General features: G+C 49.5%; 1 protein-coding gene across 4 annotated transcripts in view; it reads left to right on the top strand.

The window, feature by feature from the left end:
• Positions 1–18,489, top strand: part of PNPLA7 (patatin like phospholipase domain containing 7) — a 66,604-nt gene that overhangs the window by 10,044 nt on the left and 38,071 nt on the right. For 3 of the 4 annotated variants that reach the window (XM_040632296.1, XM_040632295.1, XM_040632297.1), the window contains 6 exons: positions 3,084–3,212; positions 3,643–3,723; positions 4,490–4,616; positions 5,258–5,401; positions 9,595–9,695; positions 9,812–9,958. In XM_040632296.1, the coding sequence (XP_040488230.1) occupies positions 3,084–3,212; positions 3,643–3,723; positions 4,490–4,616; positions 5,258–5,401; positions 9,595–9,695; positions 9,812–9,958 (729 nt within the window). The remainder of the gene's footprint in view (positions 1–3,083; positions 3,213–3,642; positions 3,724–4,489; positions 4,617–5,257; positions 5,402–9,594; positions 9,696–9,811; positions 9,959–18,489) is intronic. The other variant, XM_040632294.1, reaches the window with a different exon arrangement.

Here is an 18,489-nt window from a genome sequence, read left to right as displayed (position 1 = left end):
CCAGTCGTCAGTCAGCAGGCACTCGGTTGCTGCATATTGGGTGCACATACCTATACACGTGTGTGTGCACACGCATGTGTGTGTACATGCATGTATTTTACATGTGTAATTTTTTAATTAGTGTTTTCTTTTTTTTTTAAGATTTTTTATTTATTTATTTGGCAGAAAGACAGCCAGCTAGAGAGGGAACACAAACAGGGGGAGTGGGAGAGGAAGAAGCAGGCTCCAACGGAGGAGCCCAATGTGGGGCTCGGTCCCAGAACGCTGGGATCATGCCCTCAGCCAAAGGCAGATGCTTAACGACTGAGCCACCCAGGCGCCCCTAATTAGTGTTTTCGTATACTGTGGATAAATACCCAGCAGTGGAATTACTGGAGTCGTGTGGTAATTGTATTTTTAATATTCTCCACATCCTCACGAACACTTGTTGTTTCTTGTGTTTTTTATTTCAGGCACCATGTTCTTTATTTTAGGAGCTCTTTTTTTCTCCCTCTAAATTATTTTTTTAAATAACGTGTTATAATTTTTTATGGATGAAGTAAGATGAAGTTTTCTTTTGCTCCCTGTGTCTTCTCTCGCTCTTTTGGGTCTCTCTTCTCTGTTTATCTCGGCTTCTGTCTTTCGCAGCAGCCCATTTGTGTGGGAGTGACATCACATTGACCTGGCTACGTCACCAGCTTGACTGAGCCCCACACATGGAGCCAGAGTGAGTCACAGAAGGAACACCTCACACAGACAAGACTGACATGTGAGGGCAGAGCGGTGGTCAGCACACAAGAGGGCCAGGCAGGCCACACAGCCCTGGTGTAACTGCTCAGCACAGCTGTCCCAGTGTCCCAATAAAGATTTATTTACAAACACAGGCAGGGGGTGAGATTTGGCCCTTGAGCTGAAGTTTGCCTGTTCTGGCCAATTAGTGTTACCTGTCAGGACTAGGTTGATCAGGCTCAGTGGGGGCTCAATCTGGGTTGCCGGAAATGTCCTATACCTTCATTCGAATGCTGGATATATGGGTTAATTATAAAAAGAAAAATACCGTGAGCTCCTTGGAAGCCGTCTGTGAGCCCCTGTGTGCTCAGGGTTTGTCCCCCTGGGGCTTACTGCGGGAAGGCTGGCAGGGGCCCCACAGGTCAGCCTCTGCAGTTCTTTTCTCTAAAGCTGAATCTCAGAGAGGAATCTGCCCATGTCCCGCCACAGAGGAACTGGCTTGGAGTTCGGGAAGGCGTGTGGGCTTGCCCCACCCAGGTGGACACTGTCCTCCAGCCCAGGCGTGAGACAGTGCCTGGCTGTGACCTGTCCGCTTCACCATCTGCAGGATGCCGGTGGCCCCCTGCAGGGCAGGGAGGGGGCTCGGGCCCTCCCGTGAGGATGGCTTTCACCGTCTTGGCTCTGTACCCGAAGGAGAGCGGTTCAGCTTCCATCACACGGCTCGGTCAGCCGCCACTCTGTCACGCACTTTTCACTAGCTTCCACAGTGTTGTTGAGACATCTCGTCTGCTCTTAGCTTTTGTCTTGATTCTTGGAGGGTTGTATCTTTTTAACAGAGCAGACATAAGTGGGCATGCCGTGGAGATACACACTATCTTTACTGGGAGGTTGCCTTTATTATTATTTTTTCTGACTGAAGTAAGAACATACTCTTTTGATACCTAGGCAATTTTGCTTCTGTTAGTTTTTTTCCATTTTACTGTGAAATCACCGGCGCGTCACCGTGAGCGTGGGGTGTACGGCAGGATGTGCTGGTCTGCGTCTGTCGTGAAAGGATCACCACGACAGGTCCAGCTAACACCCATCATCTCACAGAGATCAATTTAAATGAGATGTGGCGAGCTCCTAGGACCCCCTTCACAGCGTTCCTGTGGGACCCGCGGCAGCTACGGGCACCGTGTTGCTCGTTGCATCCCTGGTACTCATCGTCCTGATACTCTAACTGGAACTTTGTACCTTTCGACCACCTTACTCCAACTCCCCCTTCCGTTATTGCTTTCATTTTTACAAATGTTGTGAAACATTTCGGCTGTATGGAGATGCAGTAGACTTAGTGAGCAGCCAGGTTAGCCGTCACCCAGGTCACGTAGCCATCGCCAAGCTGGCTGGCTGGCGCCCCCCCTCCCCAGCGTCCCCTCCTTTCCTCAGAGGGCAGCTGTGGCCTCTGCAGCTGGGCCTGTGCAGGCCATCAGTGTCAGGCGTCCACTTGCACGGCTGTGTCCTGGCTCAGGCGCCCGCACCACTCTTGATACACCCATTGCCAACTGACGTCTAGCTGCTCGTAGTTGTTTGTTCTCGTGCTTCTGCTGCTGAGAGTGTTTGGAGAGGCTTGCAAGCGTGATGCTTTTGGGGGGGCTCCACCTGGTCCTTGTGCTCACTCTCAGCAATTCAGCCTCTCTCTGTGGTTCACATAGTGTGTCAATTTTAGGTGAGGTCGAGGGTATTGTTTTTCTAAACAAACAAGTCAATTTGGAAATAAGTAGCCCACGAGCCATTTTTAACAACAGTGGCTACACTGTCATTCCCTTTTCCCACCTTTCCCCCAAACATATGCACCTGCTTTTCTCTCTGATTCTTGGACCAAGATGAGAATTGCCATCTGATGGGGTTTGTGGGGCCACATCCAAGATATACCCTCTACCCACTGTGCACCCACCGCAGGGGTGCCCGCTCTCCACAGAGCGGCCGACTGGTGCTTAAATGATGAGGGGGCGTGCTGGCACCTTTGTCATAACTTCTGGTGCGTGAACAGCATGGCGGGCCTCAAGCTGCCGTCTCAGTGAAGGGAGCCAGCTCTGTGTGATTCCATTTATGTGACGTTTTGACAAAGGCAAAACCATCGGGACAGATGAATGCTGGGTGGCTGCCAGGAAGCAGCAGTGGATGGACAGGGTGGTGACAGCAGAGGGCGCTGTCCTGGCTGGAAGAGCAAGCTCTGCGGGCTCCTAGGAGATGCTTCTCCTGTGGGCAGTGGGCGTGCGGCCCGAGGCACCGCGGGGCCCTGGTGGGTGCTTCCACGCACAGCCACGTGCTGGTGTCTTGTCGCTTCTGGAGACGGGATTGCTGGGGGCAGCCTGATCTTGCCGTCCTTGCAGGGCCACACCGCTCCGTACAAAACTGTATCCGCCCGTGCCGCTGCCCCCTCCACCGTCCTCCGGCTCCCTGCGGTGGCTTTCCAAGGAGTCTTTGAGAAGTACCCTGAAACCCTGGCCAGGGTGGTGCAGGTGGGTCGCGTGTGCAGGAGCCCTTTCTGGCCCAGGGCCCGGGACAGGCGCTCACCACAGGCTACGGCGTCAGTTCTGAGTGTCGCACACCCAGGAAGGCCCGTCTGGAGTGGGTGTAGGAAGGACTAAGGAGGTTTTGTGAAGGATTTGTAATACATATCTTACAGTAAAAGTTAGTGTTGATGACCTCAAAGAGGTCTTCAGAACCCCCACTAGCCCCCCAAAGAGTTTATTATTATTAAATTTCTTGTTTTGAAGTAATCTTAGATTTACCAAAAACTTGCAAAATAGTGTAGTTTCCTTACGCCCCTAACACTAACGTCTTAGGTGACCACGGTGAGTTGTCAGGACTGGGGGCTTCATGTCGTGGCGGGGCTCAGGGCGTCTGGAGGACGCGCTGGGCGCGGCACAGCTGACTGTCCTCTCACAGATCATCATGGTACGGCTGCAGAGGGTCACCTTTCTGGCTCTGCATAACTACCTGGGCCTGACCACAGAGCTCTTCAACCCGGTAAGTGCAGCCTCGCGCCCTCATCCGTGTCGCCGGGACCCTGGGCTTTGAGAGGGGCTTGTGGGGCTGTGTTTACTTCTCTGCCTTAAAGCCAGTGCTGGTGCCAATGCCATGCTGATTCTCCCGAGACCTTGTGCTGAGGACCTGTCCCACCCATGAGACTTGGGGGATGGGACTCCCCGATGCCCCTTCCAGGAGAGCGTGGTCTCTTTGGTCACCTTGCTCCATAAGCTCACCTGCCCCTTTCCTGCTGTTCACCTGGCACAGGCTTCTGAGCTGCCTGCTGGCCCAGTGGAGGCGGTCCCCTCCTGTCCCTGGGGCTCCTTCCTGCCAGCACTGTGGACGGAGGGGTCAGCTTGCTCCACGCAGAGCTGCTGTGAGCAGTAGGTTAGATGGGACCCTCGTGGGCCCGGCTTGGAGGGGCCTGGGTGTTGATCACTCATTCTGGGGTCAGCGCCGTACTTGGGGCTTCTCCCGAGTTCTGGGGGTTTTAGGTTTTATTATCTTCCTTTACTGGTATTTTAGGGCACACCCTTTTGTTTTCTACATTACTTTTCATCTTCGTGAGGAGCGTTACGGTTTCTAACAATGTTGGCCATCATTTAAGCTTGATAGAGTTGCCAGGATAAAGCAAGCTGGGCTTTTGTTGCCTTGAGCTTACGGCTGGTCTCTGTGCTGGTCGCCACTCTTGTTCTCCCAAGTGTGGCTGCCGAGAGAACTAGCCCAGGGGTGCCTCTGGAGCACCTGCTGCTTTCTCACACCCCAGGAGAGCCAGGCCATCCCCCTGGTGTCTGTGGCCAGTGTGGCTGCTGGCAAGACCAAGAGGCAGGCATGCTGCGGCTCCGAGGATCGTCTCGAGAGGCCCCTGCGGCCCCCGGAGTCCTGCGACCCAGGTACTGCCCCCGGACTGGTCTCCAGCTTCCCAGCCCTCCCCCTCCCGTCACCCCCATCTCTGAGGGAAGACTTGACTCCAGGGGAAAGCCATTCAGGGAGCAGACTCCAAGCTTCATGCTGCTCTGACCTCTCCAGCGGGTCCTAGATGTGGGGAAGGAGACTGTCCATTGAGGCTTCTTGGCTACAAGTCACCTTCAGGGTGACTGTGTAACACGTAGCCATGCTAGCAAATATGGGATAGGTCCCCTGTGTGTTTACAAACAAGTGGCTGATGGACTAGTGAAATAAAGCTGTGTAGCTCAGGGTGTTTTGAGGTTTATCCACCTGAGGGGCCAGGGAAGCACCGAAGCGTGCCAGGCTCACGCCAAGTGTGCTCAGATGGTCACCTCGACTAAAACAGTCCCTGGGAAGGGAACGTGCGAGGCTTCAGCCTGGTGGGAGCAGCTGGCCGCAAGGGGCAAGTCAGTTCAGGAAGACCTAGGAGAGGCAGAGCCCGCCTGTGTCCAAGGCTGCCACTGGCTAACCACTCCCCTGGGCAGGTGGGTGTGGGTGCTGAGGCTGTGGCCTGAGGACCTTGAGACATGAGGTCTGTGCACTGCCGTGGGAACAGAGGCCTTCCTTCCCGCCCATCTCCTCCCAGCAGATCGAGGGGGCAGCCGTGCAGCAGCCTCTGGGCCTCTGCTGAAGAGGAGCCAGTCCTTCCCGCTGCCTTCTGTCCGCGAAGAGATCCTGGATGAGCTTGGCAAGGCCCAGGCAGGTGACCAGGCCCCTTTTGCTCCACCAGGTAAGGCATTGGGCACCCTGAGCTTGAAGCATTTATAAGTGGGCAAGCTCTCAGGCCCAGAGAACCCTATGCCCACACGCTGGCTTGATTAGATACAGTGGCGAGCGTCTTGCTGCCCCGAGCATCATGTGGGCTCCTGTCTACACTGCCCTATTTTACCCCTGCCTCGCATCCCCGAGGCTGCGCCTGGCCGCTGCAGGAGCATCTCCAGTGCCATCCTTTCTCCCCTGTGCTGGGCTGTGCCCACCAGCACACCGCTGTGTGGCATCCTCCACTGAAATGGACTTCCTAGGCCCTCTAACCCCTCAGCTGCCACTGGGATCTGCTTTCATTAAAGCAGAGATCTCAGGGCACCCGGGGGGCTCGCTCAGTGAAGCGTCTGCCTTCGGCTCAGGTCATGGTGTCAGGGTCCTGGGATTGGGCCCTGCCTTGGGCTCCCTGCTCAGTGGGGGTCTGCTTCTCCCTCTCCCTCTGCCCCCTACCCCGACTTGTGCTCTTTGTCTCTCTGTCTCTCTTCTCTCAAATAAATAAATAAAATCTTAAAAAAAAAAAAAAAGGCAGAACTCTCCAGGGGCTGTCTGTGCCAGCTCCTCCCCGCCCTCTGCTGTGCTTTCTCAGTGGCTCTCTGACCCTCTCTGGAGCATCTCCCCCATGCGGACCTGGTCACCTCTGTGTGCTGCGGCCTGGATGGTCTCCCAGTGTACCTTGCAGTGCTCCCAGGGATTCTCGCGTCCAGCCCGCAGTCTGCACAGACTAGCTCGCTCCTTATCACCTTCGAATTTTGCTCTTACGTTAGTTAGAAAGCTCCTGTTGTTTTCATTCGCATTTTCTGAGCTGTAGGCAAGTTTCATCATCTGGTGTATTTGAGACCCATTTGGGTTCCCTCTTCAAGATTCGTCTGTTTAGGGGCACCGGCTGGCTGAGTTGGTACAGCGTGTGACTCTTGATCTCAGGGTTTTGAGTTTGAACCCCACATTGGGTGCGGAGCCTACTTAAAAGTAAAAAAAAAAAAAAAAAAAAGAATTGTCTGCCTTTATTCTCTGCTCATTTTCTGCAGGGTTTTCTGAGTCCGTATTGTTGATTTGCATTAGTTCTTTTATATGCTCTGGATAGAGACCCTTCATGAGTTGTAATTGTTCAGATGCGTTTTTCTGGTCTCCGTCTGTCAGAAGACCCAGGCTTGTGGACCGTCATGGAGCAGGAACCGTGGTGCTCCTTTATTGAAAACCAGCCGTTGCACACCCTGTGATCTATGTTTGGCGCTTTCCTCCTTGTTCTTTCCTGATTCACTGGATCGTAAGCGTATTTTCCCAGATCCTCTTCCGTGAGCTGTGTGCTTCCCCTTCCGCACTGAGGGCTCCTTTGTTTGCCCTTCCTGCTTGTGTGTGTTCAAAGTCAGAAATCCAGCCTTTTCTCACTCTGTGTGGTGGTGATTTACACAGCACCATTCACGAAACGATCTTTCATTTCCCGTTGCCTTTTCTGGGGCCGTCTCCATTTGGTGTCAGATTTCTGAATAAACATGGCTTTTTGTTTTTTAGTAATAGCTTGTTGGAGATATGATTCACGTACCACTGAGTTTACCTTTTTAAAGTGTATGATTCATTAGCATAGTCACAGAATTGTGTATCAGTCACCACTATGTAATGTCAGAGCGTCTTGTCAGCCAGTAGAGACACCACGTCCCCATTATCCGTCACCCCTGCCCCCGCCCTGGGCAACCACTGATCTGCTTTCTGCCTCTCGGATTTGCCTGTTCTGGATATTTCATTACTTGGATCTACTTTTTAGGCATCTTTTGTGTTCTCCTGGGATATTTGCCTATTTCTTCACTGACACCAGGTTGTTTTCAATTTTCATTAACTGTTTTTGGTTGTATAATATGAAGACAGAGGTGTAAATTGTAAACGGGCCGTGTGAGGGTTTCTCATAAACAGCTCGCCTGCGAGGCTGTGCCCAGACGCAGAAAGCACCTGCTCCGATTTCCACCGGCAGAAATGTTAGGCTCTGCCACCTGTCCCATCAGAGCTCTCTGCTCTCCTGGATTCCCGCAGCTCGAGCAGCTCTTAGAGTCCGCTGGCTTCGGCTCAGCTTGGAGTCTGATGTCCACACGTGTCGTGTGCAGCAACCTGCACCTGTTCTCGGCGGTGGGTAGCGATGTGTCGTGGGGATACGCTGCCTTTCTGTGTCTGTTGGGCACACATATGTGTTCCTGTTGGAACTGCCAGGTCATAGAGTGCACGCTGTTGGCTCAGGAGACACTGCCCCCGGTTTTCTGGGTGCCCGCCCTCCTCAGACCGCGCTGTCCAGTATGGGGCCCCCAGCACGTGTGACTCTCAGCAGTTAGACCCTTGTGACTCAGTCCTCTGTCCCACTCAGGCGCGCTTGGCCTGGTGTGTCAGTGCTGCTGACGGGCCGCGCCATCTTGCGGGAAGCCCCCTGCCCCTGCCCACTGTCTGCTTCCTCTCTTCTTCACTTCGGCCCCTCTGGTCCAGCAGGCCGCTCTCTGGCCACACCCCTGTCCTCCTGATGACTCCTGAGCCCCAGGACTTGCCCCCTCTGTTGGGAGTGGGCTGCACAGTCTTTTGTCTGCTTTCCTCTGAGATCATCATTCATCCTTATGGATTAATAGGAGTTCTTTAGATCTTCTCTGTATGAATCCTTTGTAAGATATATGTATTGAAGATATTTTCTGCTCTTTTCACCCTCTTAATGTGACTTGTGATGAATAGAAGTTTTTTAATTTAATGGAGTCCAATTTTTTGAGTTTTTTCTTTTGTAATCAGTGCATGTTGTGTCCTGTGTAGGACATGTGCCTGTGAGATTTCACAGTTTACCTTTCATATTTAAACCCTCTAGGATTGGTTCTTTTGTCTAAAGTGTGTACGACACACAGTATACTTTTTTGCCATGTGGCTGTTCAGCTGACCTGCCATATTTTTTTTTTTAAAGTGTTTAGCAAATTTTTCAAATAAAAAAAGCTTCCGTGACAGATAACTAAAAGTAATAGCAGTCCACATGTGATAAAGTTTGACTGCAGATCACCCAGTTCCACAGACACACATGGGCACAGTCACCCTCCCACTGGTCCCTACAGATAATGCCCTCAGGTATGACGTGTGTCTGCAAAGAGCAGAGGGCAACATTGTAAGTGTTGCCAGCTGTCTCTACAATATGTGATGTGCATAAACTGATGATAAGAACGGCATCGTATAGGACTGTGTAACCTTTACCGTACGCATGGATTAATCATGGACTGTGGTACGGTTTTATCTTTAATACTAGTTTTCTTTTTTCAGATTTACTTATTTATTTAAGAGAGAGAGCGTGCACGCACACAGAGGGAAGGGGCAGAGGGAGAGGGAGAATCTCAAGCAGACTCTGTGCTGAGCATGGAGCCCGACACAGGGTTCAGTCTCATGACCCTGAGATCACGACCTGAGCCACAATCAAGAGTCGGATGCTTAACTGACTGAGCCACTCAGGTGCCCCAGTTGGGTTTTATTTTTTTTTAAGATTTTATTCATCCATTTCAAAGAGAGACAGCACAAGCATGACAAGGGGGGCAGAGGGAGAAGCAGGCTCCCTGACGAGCGGGCAGCCCAATACGGGACTCTATCCCAGGACCCTGGGATCATGACCTGAGCCGAAGGCAGACACCCAACAGACTGAGCCACCCAGGAGCCCCTGGGTTTTATTTTTAAAATAGCTATTGGTATCCTACGACTTGGGTTTACTAATAATAGTAAAATATAATGTTAATAAAATATATAACATTAATACATTGTTAAATAATAATATAACGACATTATAGGAAATACTATGAATACACAGTATCTCAGGATTAAAAGTTGGTTGTGGGGGCACCTGGCTGACTCAGCCAGTGGAGCATGTGACTCTTGATCTCCGGGTTGTGAGTTCAAGTCCCACATTAGGGGTAGAGATTACCTAAAAATAAAATCTTAAAAAAAAATTTTTTTTAATTTAAAAAATAAAATAAAAATTGGTCGTGGGTCACAAGAGGGCATGCATGGCAGCACAGTGGCTTCACTCCAGTGATCGGAGTCTCCCCTCCCGGGGTCTGCGCTGCTTTGCCTCCGGGGGGAGAGCTCAGCCAGCCCTCTGTGAATGTGTATGGATCTGCATGTCCGGGCAGGCCAGCACAGTGTCCTGAGTCTCCCCTCCATTTGTAGGGAGCACAGCAGGAGCTACCTCAGAGCTGAGGATGGCATGTGACCGCGCCAGGGTCCTCCTCCATGCAGAGGAACGCCCCGAGAGTGCCATGGCCAGCAAGGTGGGTGGGGACCCTCTCTCCTTCCTCAGGCTGTGCTCTGCCTTGACCTAGTGCTTCCTGCGGGAACCTTTCCCCTGCCACGTCCCTCTGATCACGCTGCCTGTGCTCTTCCCAAGGCCAAGAAGAACGTGGTTGTGGCAGACGCTCCCTCTGCAGTCTTCCACTACGCAGAGACTAACTCAGACGAGACCGTTTCCAGCAGGAAGACAGATGCCATCTTCAGAGCCGCCAAGAAGGACCTGCTCACCCTGATGAAGCTGGACGTAAGTGGCTGCCCCCCTGCCTTCTCTCTGCTAGGGTGAGCAGGGAGACACACACAGTCTCTGCAGAGGCAGGTGCTAACTCCCACAGACTGTCCTTCTAAGGACCCACTCCTTTTGGGCATCATGTCCCAGGTCGGGGTGCCACAGCCCCTGCCTGAGGCGGGGCTCCCTCTGGGGGTGCTCAGGATGGCGCCCTTGTGCCGGTGGCTTTGCACACCCTCCCCTGGCACCTTCTCAGCACATCCCTGCCCTCCCCCTCATGCTTGCAGGTGGCAGGGGAGGGGCTGTGAGTCCTGCGTGCTCTGCAGACGACACCACCCAGGATGCCCCACAAGGGTTAAAAGCCATGGCTCTCCTGACTGTTCATCACCTGCCCATGTTTTCTTTACCCATTTTCCCTCACATTTTAAAGAGCTGTGAATACCTTGTATACAGAAAAATGTGGGTGCCTATGGAACCACCATGCAGGGGCCAAACTATTCGTAGCTCCCAAAACCAGGTGTGTGCCCTCCGTGGCGGCAGCCCCTCCTCCCTGGGAAGACCACTGCCTTGCACCCACATGGGGACTTTGTGTGTGTGATTCATCCTGTGTCCTCTGGGCCCGCTGGGCCTTGCTTGGCGTCGTGTCTGTGAGTTGCCCACATGGTTGCCAGTCCCGGAAGCTGTGCCCGCGCAGGAATGCGCTCATCCACACCCACCCCTTGTCCACGCTGTGGAGGGACGCGCGCGCGTCCGTGCCCCCGGGGTTGTGCGTCACCTCTCGCCCAGATCGGGGGCTCCTGGCCCTGCGTGCATGACAGCAATCTGGGTTTCCAGCCTTTTCCGTTTCAGATAAATATGGGCACAGTGTTGAGTACAGCTTTCGGATTTAATTACATTTTCGCAGTTCCCAGTAGGGCCGGGCGCCTTCCACGTTTCTGCTTTGTCTGCCTCTTGGGGGCAATAGTTTGAGACTTCTGCCCATTGTTCTGTCTCCCTTTTTGACTTTCAGGGTTTCTTCATGTTTTCTAAATGAGAGTCTGTTGTTGATTATAGCTCTTGCACATAATCTGCTCTAATATTTGCCTTTTTTGCTTTCTGAATGGTACCTTTGGTGAACAGCAGTTCTTAATTATAACACAGTAAACTTGCCAGTCTTTTTCTGTATGGTCAGTGCTTTTTGTGCCTTGCTTAAGAAATAGTTCCTTACTTCCACTTCATAAAGATGTTTTCTGTATTGTTGTTTAGATGTTTTTTTGCTTTACCTTTCTTAGGTGTTAATGAGATGGAGTTAGTTTTTGTGCAGGATGAAAGGAAGGAGTCTGAATCTATAGTGTGTGTATATGTATATATATGTATATATATTTTTTAAATAGTTTTTTCATTTATTTGACAGAGAGAGAGACAGCCAGCGAGAGAGGGAACACAGGCAGGGGGAGTGGGAGAGGAAGAAGCAGGCTCATAGCGGAGGAGCCTGATGTGGGGCTCGATCCCAGAACGCCGGGATCACACCCTGAGCCGAAGGCAGACGCTCAACCACGGTGCCACCCAGGCGCCCCACGTGCTCTGTTTTTATGGTCTTTACTTTGCTGTTAAGCCTGTGTGTTGAGGTCTTAAGTTTGGTTATTCCACTGTATGGTTCTAGAATGTCTGCTTTTTTTTTTTACTCTGCTACTGAGCAGTGGCGTGTGACTTCAGTGCCATCCTCACAGCCCACAGGTGGGAAAGGCCTTGCACCACAGTCCGCCCAGCAGCCAGTCTTCCCCTCTCCCCAGCTATATCACAAATGGGTTTTTTCACTACTTGCTCATTTTTTTTTTTTAACAGACTCTATATTTTAGAGCTGTTTCAGGTTCACAACAGAACTGAGAAGAATACAGAGATTTCCTGTATCCCTGCTGCCCCCCTCTACCCGCCACGTGCAGCCTTTCCCGGTACTAACACCCCCGCCCAGTGAGGCGGTCAATACAATAGACATGTCCTCATCACCCAAAGTCCATAGCGTTACCTCAGGGCTCTCTTGGTGGTGTGCACTCTGGGCTTGATGCAGTGACACGTGTCTGTGGGGACAGCCTCACGCAGAGTCGTTCACTGCCCTAAAATTCCACTGCTCCACCTGTTTGTCTCTCCTCCAACCCCTGTCTTTTTACTGTCTCTGTAGTGTTGCCTTTTCCACGATGTTGAATCATACAGTGTATAGTCTGTTCACGTTGGCCTCCTTCACTTCCGTGAACTCGTGCAAGGTTCCTCCATGTCTCCATGGCCTGCGAGCTTGTTTCTTTTTAGCGCTGAATGGTGTTCTGTTTCTGGAAGGGACCACAGTTTATCTGTTCGCTTGCATCTTGGTTGCTTCTAGGATTGGGCAGTTGTCAATGTCCATGTGGGCCTACATTTTCAGCTCATTTGGGTAAATAGTAAGAGGTGCAAGGGCTGTATTTTATGGTAAAAGTAGGTTTAGTTTTTGCAAGAAACCACCAAACTGTTTTCCAAAGTGGCTGCTCTGTGTGGCACGTCCCCCAGCCTTCAACGACAGTTCCTGCTGCCCCGCGTCCTCGCCAGCATTTGACGTGGTCAGTGTTCTGTACGTTTATGGATTTTGTCCATTCCAGCAGGTGTGCAGTGGTATGTTCCTTCATTGATTATGCCTTTGGTGTCATACGTAAAAAGTCATCTTCCAGCCCAAGATCACGTAGATTTTCTCCTGTATTATCTTCTAGGAGTTTTATTTTGTATTTTGCACTTAGGTCTGTGATCCATTTGGGGTTCCTTTTTTTGAAGGGTATAAGGTCTGTATCTAGATCCATTTTTTTAAAGATTTTATTTATTTATTTTTGAGAGAGAGCGTGTGCGCACTAGCGGGGTGTAGGGGCAGAGAGAGAAGCAGACTCCCCGCTGAGCAGGGAGCCCAATGCGGGACTCGATCCCAGGACCCTGGGCTCATGACCTGAGCCGAAGGCAGACACTTCACCGACTGAGACACCCAGGAGCCCCTTTAGATCCATTTTTTGCATGTGGATGTCCAGTTGTTCCCATACCATTTGTTGAAAAGGCTATATTTTCTCCATTTTATTGCTATTGCTCCGTGTCAAAGGTCAGTTTACTTCATTTATATTTTTGGGTCCTCTGTTCTGTTCCACTGATCTCTTTGTCAACACCTCACCAATACCACACTGTCTTGATAACTGTAGCTTTATAGTGAGTCCTAAGTCAGGGAGTGTCAGACTCTAATTTTGTTCTTCTTCTTCTGGATTGGAGTGTTGGTTATTCAGGGACTCTTGCTTCTCCATATAAACTGTAGAGTCAGTTTATTGATATCTACAAAATAACTTGCTGGGATTTGATGGGATTGCATGGAATCTGTAGATTAAGTTGGGAAAAACTGACATCATGACAATACTCAGTCTTCCTATCCATGAACATGGAATATTTCTCCAATTCTTTATTTTATGATATATTTCATTAAAGTTTTGTAGTTTTTTCATGTATTTTTTTAGGTTTATACATAAGTATTTCATTTTGTGAATGCTAATGTAAATGTTGTTGTATTTTTAATTTCAGGTTTCTCTTGTTCATTGCTGGTATGTGGGAAGGCAATTGACTTTTGTGTAGTAACCTTTTATCCTGCAGCCTTGCTATAATTGCTTACTAGTTGTGGGAGTTTTTTTCTTGATTCTTTTGGATTTTCTACATAGATCATCACTTCATCTGAGAACAAAGATGGTCTTATGTCTTTCTTCCCGATCTGTATACGTTATATTTTCTTTCCTTTTTTTTTTTTTTTAAGATTCTATTTACTTATTTGAGAGAGAGCATGAGCGGTGCAGAAGAGGGACAAACAGGCTCCCTGATGAGCGTGGAGCCTTGTGCGGGGCTCTATCCCAGGACCTGAGATCATGACCTGAGCCAAAGGCAGATCCTTAACCAACTGAGCCACCCAGGGTGCCCCTTTATTTCCTTTTCTTGCTGCCTTATTGCATTACCACAGACCTCCAGTACAATGTTGAAAAAGAGTGGTGAGAGGTGACATCCTTGCCTTGTACCTGATCTTAGCGGGAAAACTTCGAGTTTCTCATCATTAAGATGAGGTGATGTGAGCTGTAGGTTTTTTGAGGATAGTCTTTATCAAGTTGAGAAAGCTCCGCTCTCTTCCTAGTTTACTGAGAGCTTTTGTGATGACTGGGTGTTGGATTTTATCAAGTGCTTTCTCTGCATCTATTAATATGACCATGTGATTTTTCTTTTTTAGTCTGTTGATGGGATGAATTACATTAATTAATTTTCAAATGTTGGTCCAGCGTTGCATACCTGGGACAGATCCCACTTGGTTGTTGTGTATAGTTCTTTTTATATGTTGTTTGATTTGATTTGCTAATGCTTTGTTGCGAATTTTTGCATTTGTGTTCCTGAGAGATATTGGTCTATTTTTTTTCTAGAAACGTTTTTGTCTGGTTTTGGTGTTAGGGAAATGCTGGCCTCATAGAATGAGCTAAGAAGAATTGCTTCTGTTTTCTGAAAGAGATCGTAGAGAATTTTTTAAAAGATTTTATTTATTTGTTTGTTTATTTATTTATTTATTTATTAGAGAGAGAGAGAGAGTAGGAGCAGGGGGCAGAGGGAGAAGCAGGCTCCCTGCTGAGAAGAGAATCTGACACAGGGCTCAATCCCGGGACTCGGGGATCACGACCTGAGCTGAAGGCAGAGGCTTCACTGACTGAGCCACCCAGGTGCCCCTACAGAGAATTGATAGAATTTCTTCCTTATGTATTTGGTAGAATCTACCAGTGAACCAGCCCATATGGGCATAGTGCTTTCTGTTTTGGAAGGTTAGTAATTGCTGATTAAATTTCTTAATAGATATAGGCTTATTCAGATAGTCTCTTTTTTTCGGTGAATTTTGGTGGAATGTGTCTTTCAAGGAGTGGGCTCATCTCATGTAGGTACCAAGTTGCTGAGCACACAGTTGTTCATAGTATCCCTTCATTTTCCTTTTCCTTTGCTTGGCATCTGTAGTCAGGACCCTTCTTTCATTTCTGATATTAATAATTTTTACTCTTTTTCTTTCTTTCTTAGTCTGGCTAGGGGCTTACTGATTTTATTGATAAGGGCTCTACACTCAGCAAGGAGTCTGCTTCTCTCCCTCTGCCCCTCCACTCCGCTGTCTCTCTAAGATAAATAAATAAAAATCTTTTTTAAAAAGTATGTTGTTTCAGGGGCGCCTGGGTGGCTCAGTGGTTAAGCGTCTGCCTCGGCTCAGGGCGTGATCCCGGCGTTATGGGATCGAGCCCCACATCAGGCTCCTCTGCTGTGAGCCTGCTTCTTCCTCTCCCGCTCCCCCTGCTTGTGTTCCCTCTCTCGCTGGCTGTCTCTATCTCTGTCAAATAAATAAATAAAATCTTAAAAAAAAAAAAAAGTATGTTGTTTCAGGGTGCCTGGGTGGCTCAGTGGGTTGAGTGTCCAACTCTTGATCCTTGGGATTGTTGGGATTGAGTTCAAGCACCACATGGGTGTAAGCATTACTTAAAAAAATCTTTAAAAAAAAAAGAAGCGGGTTGTTTAATTTCCAAGTATTTTCAGATCTTCCATTTATCTTTCTGTTAGGACTTGTAGTGTCGTTCCACATGCTCTGAGAATAGACATTGTATGATTAGCATTTTCTTAAATTTGTGAAGATGGGGTTTATGGCAGAAGATGCAGGCTATCTCAGAGAATGTTGCACGTGAGAAGACCGTGTTCCGCTCTTTTGTACGAAGCAATTTATAGCTATGAATTGTGCCCCGTTGTTGGATGGTTCTGTTGAGCTCGCTGTGCCCTTCCTGATTCTCTGCCGCCCGCTGCCGCTGCACGGAATCCGTCTACTTCCGCGGCACTTCTGTCAGTTTGTGTCTCATGCAGGTTCGTGCTCTGCTGTCAGGCACGCACACACCACGTGCCGGGTTGTTACCTGTTCGAGAACTGACCCCTGTGTGATGCCCGTCATCCCTGCTAATCTTCCTTCTCTGGAGTAGGCTTCATCTGAAATGAACAGAGCTGCTTCTGCTGCCTTTGCTTAGTGCTAACATGGTCTTTCTCTGTTCATCTCCTTTTAAGCTGTGTGTGTCTTTACATTTAAGGTGGGTTTCTTGGAGACAACATGCGGTTGTAGCTGGTCAGACAATCTTTGTCTTTTAACTGGTGCATTCACACCATTGATGTTTAGGTGATTATTGATATAATCGGGTTACTATCTACCACACTGGTTACCGTTTTCTCTTTGTCGCCCTTGTGTTCTGTTCTTATTTTTGTCCACCACTCTTCTGCTTTTTGTCATTTGATGGGGCGTTTTATATGACCTATTTTTTCTTCTTTTTTAGTTAATTTGTTACATTCCTTTTTTACTTTTTTTAGTGGTTGCCCTAAATTTGCAAGACACATTTACACCTAACCCTAGTCCACTTTCAAATTACAGAGACATAATCAGAAATATATGTATTGGTCTCTGCCCGCGGCTCCTGACAGCTCCTGAGGTGACTCTGGACGGGGCTGATCACCAGAAAAGACAAAGCCACAGTCAGAAGCTTGCACTTTCAGCCCTACCCCCATCCTCCAGAGACGGGAGAGGGGCTGCAGACTGAGTTAATAATCCATCACGCCTACGTGATGACGCCACCACAGAAATCCGTAAACTACGGGGCTCAGAGAGCTTCCAGGTGGGTGAACACACCCACGTGGGCAGGGTGATGCACCCAGAGAGGGCACAGAAGCTCCACGACCTTCCCCCCATACCCGGCCCTATGCATCACTTCCACTGGGCTGTTCTTGACTAGTGCTCTATGTAACAAAACCGGCGACAGCACACGCGTGTTTCCCTGAGTTCTGTGAACTCGAGGAGAGGGTTGTGGGAACCTTCAATTCATAGCCAGTCCCTTGTGTAGCCAGTTGTGTGCACCCTGGGGGCCCTCTACTTGGGACTGGCGTCTGAAGTGGGGGCAGTCTGGTGGGACGGAGCCCCTAACCTGTGGGGTCAAAACTGGGTTGACTTGCAGGCTGCCCAGCAGGTGTCGCAGAGAGCCGGAGACCTGCCCCGAGTGGGAAAGCCCACTGCGTGTGGTTGGACGTATTCAGTGTGTAGGGAAACAGGGAGTTTTCCTTTTAAACACTAAACTGCTTTGAAGAGCGTGAGAACTTGGAGCCACATAACCCTGACCTGCCACCCCGGGTCATCGTAGCATGCATACCAAGTACGGGCGTTGCTGTTGCATTGCTGTATTGAAGATCAGTTAAGAATAAGGACAGGGAGGGTCGCCCAGCTGGCCACCCTCAGGGGAGTGTGGGACTCTTTTTTTTTTTTTTTTTAAGATATTATTTATTTGAGAGAGAGAATGAGAGAGAGAAAGCGTGAGTTGGGGGAGGGTCAGAGGGAGAAAGAGATTCCCTGCAGAGCAGGGAGCCCAATGTGAGACTCGATCCTGGGACTCCAGGGTCATGACCTGAGCCAAAGGCAGATGCTTAACCACTGAACCCCCGAGGCGCCTGGAGCGTGTGACTCTTTTAATCTCAGTGTTGTAAGATCAAGCCCCATGCTGGGTGTAGAGAGTACTTAAAAATAAAATCTTAAAAAAAAACAAAAACAAAAACAGGGGCGCCTGGGTGGCTCAGTCGGTGAAGCGTCTGCCTTCAGCTTAGGTCGTGATTCTGGGGTCCTGGGATCGAGTCCCACGTTGGGCTCTCTGCATGGTGGGAAGTCCGCTTCTCCCTCTCCTGCCTACTGCTCCCCCTGCTTCTGCTCGCTCGCACTCTGCCAAATTAATAAATAAAATCTTTCAAGAACAAAAACAAAGAAGAAGGACAATGGAAGTGTTTATTTTGCCTTTGCTGGATTCTCCTGTGCTCTTTCTCTATGGAGATCCATGGCTCTGACCTTTATCATTTTCCTTCTCTCTGAAGGGGTTCTTTGAACATCATGCGAGGCAGGTCTGCCGGCACCCGAGTCCCCGGTTCTCGTTTGTTAGACATCTTTATTGCTCCCGCACTTTTGAAGGATGATTTCACTGGGTACAGAATTCTAGGTTGTTTTTTTCTCTCAACATTTTAAATATTCGACTTACTCTTTTCTTGCTCCTGTGCGTCCAGAGGAGAAGTCGGATATCATTCTTACCTTTGTTCCTCTTTAGGTCAAGTGTTTCTTCCCTCGGGCTTCTTCCAGGATCTTTATCTTTAATTTTCTTTTCTTTTTTTTTTTTTTTAAAGATTTTATTTATTTATTTGACAGAGAGAGAGAGACAGCCAGCAAGAGAGGGAACACAAGCGGTGGGGAGTGGGAGAGGAAGAAGCAGGCTCCCAGAAGAGGAGCCTGATGTGGGGCTCGATCCCAAAATGCCGGGATCACGCCCTGAGCCAAAGGCAGACGCTTAACGACGAGCCACCCAGGTGCCCCTATCTTTAATTTTCTGTAATTAAGCCTGGTGTGGGTTTTTGGCATTTGTCCTGCTTGGCTGGGCCTGTGGTTTGGTGTCTGACATTAATTTGGGGGGTCCTCCTGGCCTTCCCATCACAGATATGTTACACGTTTGTCG

The sequence above is a fragment of the Ursus maritimus genome, unplaced genomic scaffold, assembly GCF_017311325.1.
Source record: "Ursus maritimus isolate PB19 unplaced genomic scaffold, ASM1731132v1 scaffold_17, whole genome shotgun sequence".
NCBI classification, from domain to species: Eukaryota; Metazoa; Chordata; class Mammalia; order Carnivora; family Ursidae; genus Ursus; species Ursus maritimus.
This window is presented reverse-complemented; position numbering and strand designations above follow the sequence as displayed.